The sequence below is a fragment of the Carex rostrata genome, chromosome 32, assembly GCF_964058835.1.
Source record: "Carex rostrata chromosome 32, lpCarRost1.2, whole genome shotgun sequence".
Taxonomy (NCBI): Eukaryota; Viridiplantae; Streptophyta; class Magnoliopsida; order Poales; family Cyperaceae; genus Carex; species Carex rostrata.
In genome coordinates, this window is record NC_135949.1 from 4,052,717 (window position 1) to 4,066,847 (window position 14,131).

At 32.2% G+C, this 14,131-nt stretch overlaps 1 protein-coding gene across 3 annotated transcripts; it reads right to left on the reverse strand.

The window, feature by feature from the left end:
- Window positions 1–8,482: 8,482 nt before the first annotated feature.
- LOC144547993 (toMV susceptible protein tm-2-like) lies at window positions 8,483–13,889 on the reverse strand. Of its 3 annotated transcripts, XM_078296682.1 has the most exons (5): window positions 12,944–13,889; window positions 10,395–12,124; window positions 9,973–10,099; window positions 9,312–9,450; window positions 8,483–9,235 (listed from the first exon to the last, which is right to left on the reverse strand). In XM_078296682.1, the coding sequence occupies exons 1-2, from the start codon at window positions 13,732–13,734 to the stop codon at window positions 10,909–10,911; spliced, it is 2,007 nt and encodes a 668-aa protein (XP_078152808.1). In that variant the 5' UTR covers window positions 13,735–13,889; the 3' UTR covers window positions 8,483–9,235; window positions 9,312–9,450; window positions 9,973–10,099; window positions 10,395–10,908. The 3 variants fall into 3 exon arrangements, with proteins under 3 accessions (XP_078152808.1, XP_078152807.1, XP_078152806.1); XM_078296681.1 differs by having other exon boundaries at window positions 9,327–9,450; window positions 9,973–12,124; XM_078296680.1 differs by having other exon boundaries at window positions 9,973–12,124.
- Window positions 13,890–14,131: the final 242 nt, after the last annotated feature.

Consider the following 14,131-nt stretch of genomic DNA (forward strand, 5'->3'; position numbering starts at 1 on the left):
ATGTTTTTGAGCAAATACTCGCTACACATCCGTCTATGAAGAAGAAGCAGTTGATATTTAAACTAAAAGAAAAGTGTCAACTAATATGATCCGTTAGATTCGAGCAGCTTGCGATCGGAACCGTCGAGTCCGTATCCTTCGGCTATCTGAGGACTGAGGATTGGACTTCATTCTCATTTTGTATTTTGTAATTTGTGAAGTCTCATATATAATTTTTAATTTTCTAATAATAAAAATTCAAATACTTGCAAACGTGAAATTCGTTAATTTAAAGTAAGTTATGGTAATTCGACTAATTGATTAAACTAATTGAAATTCGTTAATTTAAACCATACTCTGACTAATTATGAAATACATTTTTTGTTAATTAGCTTCAAGACAAATGACATTCAAACATTTGGATTTTGGATTTTGGAGGAAATCCAATTCTAATTTATTTATTAAATTATAATTTTCGGCCAAGACGTAATTCATGTCATAGCGAATGTTTATGAATAACATATAAATACTAATGCAAAAAATTAAATTTTTTACCTTCTATACTTGAGAGGGGCAATTTTTTTATTTATTTAAATGGAGTATAAGTTATGGAACAAAAATAAAACACACTGTTCTGTTTGTGAAGTAATTGTTTTAACTTATATTAGAATTATTTTTAAAATAAATGTTTTAATATATTAGTTCTAATATTTATTTGATTATCAACTATAAATACTATATTTGTTTATCCCTATTTAATCATTAAACAATTAAAAAAATAAATTGATTATGAGGCTCACATGGTCATATTGCCGATTTTTTATTTATATCCAAAAATTAAATCAAATAACAAAAAATAACCAATTTTCCGTTGAATTTCGAAAACTATCCAATCCGGTTACTCAGTAACTGGATTTTTTTTTTCCGGTTACTCAATTCCCGGATTATTGAAATGGGTTCAGTTATTGGTTAACCGGAAATGAGCAAAACAAATTGGTATGATATATGTCCGGTTAATGGTGCACCGCTTTTGTGTTTTTTTTTTTAAACAGAAATTTATTTATTTTTTGTATTAAAATATTAGAAATGTTGAATATATTTCTTTGAAAATAGATGGAATACAATATAATTTGATTTATTAGAAAGACTGCAACAAATAACCCGGATCAATATTTTTCAGATCGGATTTTTCACGGCTATAAGAAAAATTAATATATTTATTTATGTGTTATTGGAAAAAAAATAAAAATGCTTAGATTCCGAGTTATTGATCCCGGTTCAAAAGTCACTTCTAGGTAATCCAGAAAATATTACGATCTTTCTATTACATTTAATTTATTAAAAGTTGTATCTATTCTGAAAAAGAAAACAAAAACTTTAATTTATTTAATAATTGTTATTCAAAAATAATTCTCAAAATAGATACAACTTTTAATAAATTAAATGTACTAGAAAGTTCATAATATTTTCTGGATTACCTAGAAGTGACTTTCAAATATTTGGATTTTGGAGGAAATCCAATTTTAATTTATTTATTAAATTATAATTTTTGGCCAAGACGTAATTCATGTCATAGCGAATGTTTATGAATAACATATAAACACTGATGCAAAAAATTAAATTTTTTACCTTCTATACTTGAGAGAGAGGGGCAATTTTTTTTATTTATTTAAATGGAGTATAAGTTATGGAACAAAAATAAAACACACCGTTCTGTTTGTGAAGTAATTGTTTTAACTTATATTAGAATTATTTTTAAAATAAATGTTTTAATATATTAGTTCTAATATTTATTTGATTATCAACTATAAATATTATATTTGTTTATCCCTATTTAATGATTAAACAATTAAAAAAATAAATTGATTATGAGGCTCACATGGTCATATTGACTGATCCATATATATTATCCATAATAACATCAAATTAATTTGAGTATAAAATATGAACCATCTGATATTCTGATCTGAACTTCAATCATATCAAATTAATTTAAATTTTTTAAAGGTTCATTTGATATTGTGTTAATTTAAAATCAAACTGCAATCTGAACAGCAATTAAAGTCGCCGCTTGATAGGAATGCGCGAAAGAGGAATAGGGGATACCTACACCACCACGCCTACGGGCTTTCCCATAAAAAAAAAAAAGATACCTACACCACCGTACACAGACTTAAGTATCAGTACACATCAGTTAATTGATCCTGGTTCAGAAGTCACTTCTATATAATCTAGAAAATATGTGAGAAATGTGGATATGTGAGTACGAAATGTGTGTTTACTTGGTACAAAATTAAAAAAACATACAATGATGCAAAGCCTAGCTACACGCCTACACCAGCATTTTTAGCTATTAATGCATATATATACCCATTGCTATTCTAATAGACTTATAGCTAGCTAGCGTTGTTCATGTATGTAGCTAGTACCTCACAATATGCAACAATAAGAAGAAAAAGCTTAATTTGATGAATATATGTTAGCTTATACTGCCAGCACGAACACTTTCAAATATTAACTTTTTTAAGACAAAGTCCATACCGGTACAAGTACATTAAAAGACTTGCAACACAATTAATTTCTTCCATGAAGAGAGAAATGTAATAATTTTTTATACTAACCGACATCATATCATGAGGTTTCTTTTACTGTGTTGGAATTCATGTAATAGTATGATCTATTTATCCGTTATTTGAATTACCCATTCATTTAACCATTATTTTTAACAATTAATATTTTAATTACTCATCATTAATTGTATATGCCCATTTAAAATTTGTAATAGTATGACTGGCCACAGTGCCTCTGACAGCGCGCAGTTGTGACGTGGGAGACAAGTGCGTATTCTCTGAGATATCTCAACTTTTCATACACTAGTCTTCACTTCCAATTAACTGATGTGTACTGATACTTAAGTCTGTGTACGGTGGTGTAGGTATTTTTTTTTTTTTTGATGGGAAAGCCCGTAGGCGTGGTGGTGTAGGTATCCCCTATTCCTCTTTCGCGCATTCCTATCAAGCGGCGGCTTTAATTGCTGTTCAGATTGCAGTTTGATTTTAAATTAACACAATATCAAATGAACCTTTAAAATATTTAAATTAATTTGATATGATTGAAGTTCAGATCAGAATATCAAATGGTTCATATTTTATACTCAAATTAATTTGATGTTATTATGGATAATATATATGGATCAGTCAATATGACCATGTGAGCCTCATAATCAATTTATTTTTTTAATTGTTTAATCATTAAATAGGGATAAACAAATATAATATTTATAGTTGATAATCAAATAAATATTAGAACTAATATATTAAAACATTTATTTTAAAAATAATTCTAATATAAGTTAAAACAATTACTTCACAAACAGAACAGTGTGTTTTATTTTTGTTCCATAACTTATACTCCATTTAAATAAATAAAAAAAATTGCCCCTCTCTCTCAAGTATAGAAGGTAAAAAATTTAATTTTTTGCATCAGTGTTTATATGTTATTCATAAACATTCGCTATGACATGAATTACGTCTTGGCCGAAAATTATAATTTAATAAATAAATTAAAATTGGATTTCCTCCAAAATCCAAAATCCAAATGTTTGAATGTCACTTCTAGGTAATCCAGAAAATATTATGAACTTTCTAGTATATTTAATTTATTAAAAGTTGTATCTATTTTGAGAATTATTTGTGAATAACAATTATTAAATAAATTAAAGTTTTTGTTTTTTTTTTCAGAATAGATACAACTTTTAATAAATTAAATGTAATAGAAAGATCTTAATATTTTCTGGATTACCTAGAAGTGACTTTTGAACCGGGATCAATAATTCGGAATCTAAGCATTTTTATTTTTTTTCCAATAACACATAAATAAATATATTAATTTTTCTTACAGCCGTGAAAAATCCGATCTGAAAAATATTGATCCGGGTTATTTGTTGAAGTCTTTTCTAATAAATCAAATTATATTGTATTCCATCTATTTTCAAAGAAATATATTCAATATTTCTAATATTTTAATACAAAAAATAAATAAAATAAATAAATTTGTGTTTAAAAAAAAAAAAAAACACAAAACCGGTACACCATTAACCGGACATATATCATACCAATTTGTTTTGCTCATTTCCGGTTAACCAATAACCGAACCCATTTCAATAATCCGGGAATTGGGTAACCGGAAAAAAAAAAATCCGGTTACTGAGTAACCGGATTGGATAGTTTTCGAAATTCAACGGAAAATTGGTTATTTTTTGTTATTTGATTTAATTTTTGGATATAAATAAAAAAATCGGCAATATGACCATGTGAGCCTCATAATCAATTTATTTTTTTAATTGTTTAATGATTAAATAGGGATAAACAAATATAGTATTTATAGTTGATAATCAAATAAATATTAGAACTAATATATTAAAACATTTATTTTAAAAATAATTCTAATATAAGTTAAAACAATTACTTCACAAACAGAACAGTGTGTTTTATTTTTGTTCCATAACTTATACTCCATTTAAATAAATAAAAAAATTGCCCCTCTCAAGTATAGAAGGTAAAAAATTTAATTTTTTGCATCAGTATTTATATGTTATTCATAAACATTCGCTATGACATGAATTACGTCTTGGCCGAAAATTATAATTTAATAAATAAATTAAAATTGGATTTCCTCCAAAATCCAAAATCCAAATGTTTGAAAGTCACTTCTGGGTAATCCAGAAAATATTATGAACTTTCTAGTACATTTAATTTATTAAAAGTTGTATCTATTTTTGAGAATTATTTGTGAATAACAATTATTAAATAAATTAAAGTTTTTGTTTTTTTTTTCAGAATAGATACAACTTTTAATAAATTAAATGTAATAGAAAGATCGTAATATTTTCTGGATTACCTAGAAGTGACTTTTGAACCGGGATCAATAACTCGGAATCTAAGCATTTTTATTTTTTTTCCAATAACACATAAATAAATATTTTAATTTTTCTTAAAGCCGTGAAAAATCCGATCTGAAAAATATTGATCCGGGTTATTTGTTGTAGTCTTTCTAATAAATCAAATTATATTGTATTCCATCTATTTTCAAAGAAATATATTCAACATTTCTAATATTTTAATACAAAAAATAAATAAAATAAATAAATTTCTGTTTAAAAAAAAACACAAAACCAGTGCACCATTAACCGGACATATATCATACCAATTTGTTTTGCTCATTTCCGGTTAACCAATAACCGAACCCATTTCAATAATCCGGAAATTGGGTAACCGGAAAAAAAAAAGAAAATCCGGTTACTGAGTAACCGGATTGGATAGTTTTCGAAATTCAACGGAAAATTGGTTATTTTTTGTAATTTGATTTAATTTTTGGATATAAATAAAAAAATCGGCAATATGACCATGTGAGCCTCATAATCAATTTATTTTTTTAATTGTTTAATCATTAAATAGGGATAAACAAATATAGTATTTATAGTTGATAATCAAATAAATATTAGAACTAATATATTAAAACTTTTATTTCTAATATAAGTTAAAACAATTACTTCACAAACAGAACAGTGTGTTTTATTTTTGTTCCATAACTTATACTCCATTTAAATAAATAAAAAGATTGCCCCTCTCAAGTATAGAAGGTAAAAAATTTAATTTTTTGCATCAGTATTTATATGTTATTCATAAACATTCGCTATGACATGAATTACGTCTTGGCCGAAAATTATAATTTAATAAATAAATTAAAATTGGATTTCCTCCAAAATCCAAAATTCAAAATCCAAATGTTTGAATGTCATTTGTCTTGAAGCTAATTAACAAAAAATGTATTTCATAATTAGTCAGAGTATGGTTTAAATTAACGAATTTCAATTAGTCGAATTACCATAACTTACTTTAAATTAACGAATTTCACGTTTGCAAGTATTTGAATTTTTATTATTAGAAAATTAAAAATTATATATGAGACTTCACAAATTACAAAATACAAAATGAGAGTGAAGTCCAATCCTCAGTCCTCAGATAGCCGAAGGATACGGACTCGACGGTTCCGATCGCAAGCTGCTCGAATCTAACGGATCATATTAGTTGACACTTTTCTTTTAGTTTAAATATCAACTGCTTCTTCTTCATAGACGGATGTGTAGCGAGTATTTGCTCAAAAACATTGAATTCAAATCCAAAATGTTACTACGTTGTACGGAAGAAAACGAAAAAGAAAACCATTATTTCCTCGGGAATTAACACATGATGGGCCCCACCAGCAGCCATGGTACTTGGAAGCCATGTTTTAATTTGACCTTAACATATAATTCATTACAACATAGGCCCTTGATGCTCACTAGTTCTCATATAATATATATGCTCTCTCTCCCCAAATACAATTCTTCAAATTATATAAATATATAGCATACTTAAAAGTCACGAATAGCGTGGGTTAAAATAAGAAAAATACGCACACAGGTAGTTCTTGTAATGCCTTTTCATCTTTTCATCTAAAGTGTACAGTTGTGAGTTGTGAATATAACCTTTCGCCTTTCCAGCCAAACTCCAAAACTTGTCTTCACATTTAGCCATACTTCTTTAAATTTCCAGCCAAACTCTTTTCGCCTTTCCTCCTCCTCTCTTTTTGAAACCTTGTGGCTGTCAAGTCTCTCTCTCTCATGGAGGGCATGACAAAGCTCGAACTTGGAGCAACAATTATATTGGTACTACTGATCTGGGCTTTTCTCCTCATTCTCATTCTCTTGGCTGACTTCATCACCTCCCTTGTCAAAACCCTAAAACGTGACCCGAATCAAAGCTTCGACTTAGAATCTCCGAACCCAATATTGCAACAAATGTCAAAACCAACCACTTCAACAGTGCCTAAGCTCGAAGTTGCCGCTGCTCCAGCTAACACACCGACTTGTTCCTCCTCACTGACCAACGAATTTTCTGGATATATTTCGGACCACGTTTATGACGGATTTCAGGGTGAGGATGAGGTTAGGACTTGGTTTGAGACCCCAAATACATCTCCTTCGCAATTTGGCGAGGACTCGCCGCCGCTCAAGTATATAGTTCTCAGCAAGCTTTCACTGGTTTGACCGTGATCTCATGGGTCGGTTTATGTGACCGACTGAACCGGGCTTTATCGTGTTCGTTCTCGTTGAAGGCTCTCTGGATCTCGCCTTTTTTTGATTGATTTGGAGAAAATATGCTACTTTTTAGTGCTAACATATTATTTTTGTTTATTTTTATGTTGAATATATGCTTGTTAAAATGTTTTGATTAGTGCTTTTGAGAAGGAGATATTAGCGCTAATTGTTAAACTTATAATTAATAAATTCTATTTAGAATAGATTATTGATGGGAGTTTGATCTTGATTGGCCTTCTACTCTAATTGGTTGTTTGTTTGTTTACATTAATTTAATTTCCATTTGATTTGGGTTCGATTGGAGTTTCATATACTTCATTTTCTGATTTTTGTAGCTGCAAATTTCACTTGATTTCTTTATGTTCTACTTGACTAGGTTTCATTTCCCTGTTTGCTAAATTTGACCCTTAGGATGCAAAAATGCACGACTTATCAGATTGTGCTAAATTTGACCCTGTACCATATTACAATACTACAGCAGAACATACTTTATGTGACTGGGGCCCCAATCACAGAAAGCAAAATCCAGTTGCTAATACTTTCCCGATGACGTCACCAGTCGCTGAATGACATCATCCGGTCGCTGATATTTGCTGACGTCATGAAAAGATATCAGCGACCAAAATAAATGGTCGCTGATAGTCAAACCCGGTCTCTGATACCCAAATTATCAGAGACTAATCTTAACGGTCGTTGAAACTCCAAACCAAGCTGATACTTTTTTTTTAAGAGACCAAATTTTTCAGTCGCTGATACTCTTCTGTTAGGTTTTTGGGATTTTATTATTATTATTTAAATTTGCACCATTTAATAATTGGTACCACACATACCAATATACAACATAAACATAAATATCGATACACAATCAACATAAACATAAACATCGCATACAACATAAGCATAAATATCGATACATACAACTTATATAAGCATACAAATAAATATAAACATAAACATCGAGAAACTGTATATCATCTCATCAAACAAAAACATCAGACTAGCATAAGCAGTAAATGTCGAGTACCATCTAAACAGTACCATAAACAGTAAAGAGTAACATAAACAATACTATCTAACAAGATATAAATAGGGTAAATTTCGTTGTAGGTCACTAAACTTTGTTATTTGTCACGAATTGGTCACTCAAGTTTGATTTGTCCCTTTTGAGTCACTCAACTTTGTTATTTGTCACAATCAAATCCCTCTATACTTTTCCATCCAAAATTTTAACGAAATATTTCTATTCCATCCAAAAAATTAACATAATATACTAATTCCATCCAAAATATTAACAAAATGAGCATATTCCATTCAAAATACTAACAGAATTAGCATATTCCGTTAAAATTTTGGATGGAAAAATATAGAGGGACTTGATTGAGACAAATAACAAAGTTGAGTGACTCAAAAGGGACAAATCAAACTTGAGTGACCAATTCGTGACAAATAACAAAGTTTAGTGACCCACAGCGAAATTTACCCATATAAATATCTAAAAGCACCTAAGAGCATCTGCATCGCTGCAATAAAAAGGAATGCTGAATAGGCTAAAGAAAAATTAATTCAAATTTGATTTCCGACGCTCTACATCCCAGCAATTAGTTTTGATTTATTTCCGACATCCATGGTAACTAGAAAACAAATAGGAGAGGAGTATTTTGCCAGGTTGTCATTTAGAATACATTTCTTTATAAGCAAATTTGCTTAATAAGAAATAGATGTACAACGCTGCAATTAAAAAAGTTACTGCCACGTAGATTTAGCAATCAAATAAGCTATTGCCGATGTAGATGCTCTAATAGTACCATCGCTGCCGACATCGGACCAATGCCCCTCGTCATCATCGCCGTCATCATCCTCGTCATCGTGAGGAGCGGGCATCGAGGCCTGGTGCGATCTCAAACCTCCTTGTGAGTGTAAGAAAGTCAGCTAAGGTGATATGCTCGGTGATCTGGGGCATAAGCTAAGAAGATATTGATAACAATACCCGAGAAGATATCACATCGATATTCGCTTCTTTGAGGCGCGAAGCCGCCGGCATAGAAGAATATGATTGTGAAGAATGCGACTAAGTATTGCTAGACCCACCAGAGCGAAATATGCATCTCGTCTTGCCTGAAACATTAAGACAATTCGTATTATCTTACAAAATTAAAAATAAATTTAAAATTTCAAGGAATGTTTATTTTACTTAGAACACTGAGACCATAGTTATCGCCGTGAGTATTCTGATCATCAATTCCCGTAGAGTACAAGACATCGTCGTCATAATTGGGTCATGTGCTTCTGTCATCTCCATACTTCTGAACCATAGCTCTCTCATAATTTTCCTGCAAATTTTGTAAAATATAACAATAATATTATGTACAACAAAGAAAAACCGTGAAGGAAAGGTACAACTATTTGCAGCTCATGTGTAGAGCTGGTTACCCTATTGTCAGGGTATTGGTATATATTGGTGTGACATCATTAGGAGCAAACTATGTAAGTTAACTTTAGTTCTAGAAATATAATGGGCTTCTCTGTCCTTTGTTAAAAAAATAATATACAAATTGATGAACAAAGTTTACTTTTATTCTAACCAACCATAACTCATTAATCATTGTTATAATAACAAACTTTGGAAATAAAAGTATTTGATGGCGTTCATTCCTAAATAAGCAAAAATTCAGGTATAACAAACGACAAGTTACATCCTTTTAGCACCAGACTAATTTCATGAAATTGTAATCTGCCATATAAACTTTATATAGATTTGGAAAATTTTGCACTTTAGATTTCAATAAGTCTCTAATTAATAAATTTAAATTTCAGAAAAATTGAAATGATACAGCATGTAAATTGTCACCAACCATGCACCAGCCTCAATTCGACGAAGAGTAGTCTCCTTTGCAATTTTTTTTTTCTAATGTCAGCACTGGCGATCCTTCTTTTTCGCGCAGGCGGAGGCAACAGTCTGGCGATCCTTCTTCTTTGTGGCTGCTCGTTTTTAAATAAGATACTAAATTAGCTCAAATTTATTAAAATTAAATTGGCCTCAATTTGTTCAAATAACCCTCTCAATTAGCTTAATTCTGTGCTAACTAAATTTAGCCTCAATTTGTTCAAATTAAGCTATCAGATTCTCTGAATAGAATTAAGAGTGACTTCAATTACATGGCAGCAACGGAGGCAAAGTAGAAATTAAGTAATCAGTTCAAATCCGAAAAAACCGAGAAATCACTAAACCATTATCTAAGTAGCTATAAATTCAAAAAGGAGATGGATGCCATACCTTCAAAGAGGAGCTAAACGAAGAACAAACCTGAAAAAAAGCCAATCTTTCTTGTATTCGGTGGAGAGATAGTGAGGGAAAGGGGGAAGAGAGAGTCACAACAGAGAGGGCTCGGTGGAGAGACAGTGAGTTTTGGATGGTTTTGGTTGCAACAGGGAGCAACGGTGGAGAAGAGTTCTAGAGCCGAGGCTAGGGTTAAGCGGCACGTGGGGAGAGAAGGGTTCTAGCGCGATGGCGCCTTTTTTTTTACGCGCAAGCTTTCAGCGATCGGCGAAGGGCCCGGTCTCAGAAACCGGCCGCTAATGCCAGCGGTCGCAGCAGAAAAGTGAATTTCTTTCTTTTTTCGGAGAAATTGAGTTTTAGCGGCCGACGACGGGCCTAATGGCAGAAACCGGCCGCTGAAACTTGTTTCTGCTGTAGTGCAAATAATAGACGTTTCTCCCAAAATAAAATGTGGAAGCAAAACACAAGTGATCACTGATAGATATTACCATTTGATCAAATCAATAAGTGATCAAGGATCTCTTGAAAAGTTTTTTTTTAAGGTCACATGCTGCAGCTCAGGAGGCAGGTGGAGCTGTATGTTGCCATGTACTTGGAGATATGTAAGCTTTGGCATGACGCCCTGTGCCACCGTCAAATCCTTGATGCCCCGATCATCCACTTCCAAGTATTGTAGGATAGGGAATCCTTCTGGACAGATTGTTGGACCCAAGTAATTCAATGCATATTCTCTTAAGCAAAGTTTCTTTAGGCTCTTCAACTTTCCAAGCTCTGGCATTGGATTTTGTTGGAGTCGGGATCTGGTAAGTGTCAATTTAACTAGGTATGGTGGAAACAAACTAGCCTCTAAGGTGACATTATTTTCAAGAGACCATGTCCCTTCCAAGTACAACGATTGTAAATTCTGATAATTTGGGAGTGCTTTAGGGTAAACTATCTCCATTGGGAGACTCTTTCCTTTGATCCTTAAGGAGACTAGAGAAGGGAGCGTTTGAAGTAGATTGGTCACTGTAACCCATTTTTCTAAAGAATTATTAACACCTAATTTACACAGGTTGTTTAAAAGGGGCAACTTTCTTTCCCATTCTATCACAGGTGATACCCATCGCATGGTTTGAAGATTTCTCAAGTTAACTGTTGATATTGGTCCATCGAGAGAGCCCGAATCACACAGTACATGCCTTAATGTACCAATTGTCCATAAGGCATTAGGTAGTTGAGCTGTAGTTCCTCGAACATCTAGTGTTTCGAGTGTCTTCATACGATGAAAGGAACATGAGGAGAAATCAACATGCATATCGCATTTTCTGAAACCCAAGTATTTTAGGTGCATCAACTCATCTAATTCAAGGTCACGAGTGTAGCTGGTGACACCCACAACTTCTAGAACTTTAAGTAGCCTAAAATAAGAGCAATTGGATAAGTGAAGGCCGAACAATAGTAAAGAACGGGTATTTCGACCTACATATTCCTCGATCTGTGGTTGTAACATCAATTTCAAGGGTGGTTCAAACGATGGCGGATTTCCATGTTGGGCTTGAAACGAGTAATGAAACGAAGCACGTCGGATTCTTTTGTTTGGATGGTTGACAATTGAATCCTGTGAGAAAATTGTTACAAAGTTTTCCTGGCTGGCTTCATGCATTGCCAAGTTTCGGAGAAGATCATGCACTTGGCAGGACTTGATCGAACCATTCATGTAACGGCTTGATACATGAACCATACTCCTGAAATAATTTTGGTTTATAAACAAGTCAAGAGAATTGAAAATATTGCAGTCATAATATAGGTTTAATATCCTAACTAGCTAGACAATTAAATTATGCTGGTTATTCAGATGGACTAAATTTAAATATAGAATTAATAAAATTTTACGTAATTCTTTGAATAAGAAATTTTGTAAATTGCTCTAGATTATAATTATGAGTAATATTTAAATGTACATATATGTTGGTTGAAAATTTGGAACAATCAAACTATTTTTATAAATCCTAATCCCTACGATACAATTATAATTTTACACCCTCCAATCTCCAAATTAACCATCAATTTGATTTAATTCTTAGAGCCGTGTTTAGTATCAAATCGTATGTACTATTTTCTTTATAACGAAAGGGAGAGATACCTAATTTACAAGAAGCTTTTGTTCACTCTGGCTAAATTAGAAATTTGATCTTTTTTGAAAACTTGGTAGTAGCTACTAAGGTTCGTGAGGGGGAATCGAACTCTCGACCTTTGAGTATAACAACTCTAGGACATTTTTCTAGCCAATTGTGCTACCTCCCCTTTCTCAAATTAGAAATTTGATATCATACAACAACAGGGTAGACACTTTTCGTGAGGAAAAAAGAGCATTTATGACGGTACTCCCTCATGAAAAGTACCGTCGCAAAAAGAAAAAAACTGAATAAGTCACTTTTTTATCCTTGTGAAAAGTGTCTCATTCTTGAGTATGTATGAAGTATTCGTGATAAAAAAGTTTGCAATAATATGGCAGAGATGTTTGACAAAAAATCAGGACAAAAAGGAAAAAAAAATAATATTACCTTTGAAAAAGTTGCTCAAGGCAATCCTCAGCTGTTTCCTCCATTGTTTTCCTCTCTTCTTGTGGTATGAATCCCTCTGCTACCCACATTCTGATCAGACGTTTTGCTGGGATCTCATAGTCTTCAGGAAAAGAAGCAAGATATAGGAAGCATGCCTTGACATAATAAGGCATATCTTCGTAGCTCATTGCTAAGACTCGCATGCAATCCTTGCCGTCTGAGTGCCAATTTATTGTTCGCAACACTCTCTCCCACACAGGATATGAATTCTCTTTTGTTGAAAGGATACCACCTATTACTACCAAAGCCAGAGGTAACCCCCTGCATTTCTTTGATAGTTCCTTTGCAAGATCAAGGAGATAGCTAGGGCATTCTTCACCATGTTCTTGATATGGAAAAGCCTTTTTGAGGAGGAGATTTAGACTTTTTTTATCATCTAAGAATTTGAGTTCATATGGTGCCATTTTAGAGTCAGCTGATTTAGCAACATCAATAGATCTGCTAGTTATTATAACACGACTTCCGTTTTTAACATCAGGCAATGCAACTTTGAGTTGATTCCACATATCAACTTCCCACACATCATCAAGAATAATCAGATATCTTTTGGTACTTAATTCTTTATTGAGCTCGCTGATTAAATGCCCCACATCTTGGTTCTCTGATTCAGTATATTTCTGCAGGTATAGCATTTTTTTCAAGAATTCAGTTAGACTGAACTGCTGAGAGATTGACAACAACATCTTTCTCAAGATATCAATTAGACTGAACTGCTGAGAAATTGACAACATTATATGGTACTTGAAGTTTGCCCTCGCACTGCATATACAAGCAAAGAAGACATACAATTAGATTGATTTAATTTATTGTGATTTTTGAACAATAATCATCGCTGCAACTATATATTACTAAGGTCTCAGCAATTCTTGAGCAATATTTTAAAGGAATAGTTGTTGTATCCATTCAATGATTGCAGAGTAGGTTCAATGCCCATCATACCTACTTTAAGTTTAACGGGCACCAGGATCGTCCGATCCGCTTAAGATTTGTGCGCTCTGCTTTAACATTTGTGCACATTCACGTTAATTTTTCCGCACATATTTTAAAGTGGATAGCACGATCTTGAAGTCCATCAAATCCAAAAGTAGATCCGATGCTCATCGAATCTACTCCGTTCTCCCATTCAAT

Excerpts from the sequence above, each read along its gene's own strand:
- LOC144547993 (XM_078296682.1), bottom strand. The coding sequence starts at position 13,734 with ATGTTGTCAATTTCTCAGCAGTTCAGTCTAATTGATATCTTGAGAAAG. Across the intron at positions 12,125-12,943 it reads CTTGAGCAACTTTTTCAAAG|GAGTATGGTTCATGTATCAA; the intron begins GTAATATTATTT and ends AAATTATTTCAG.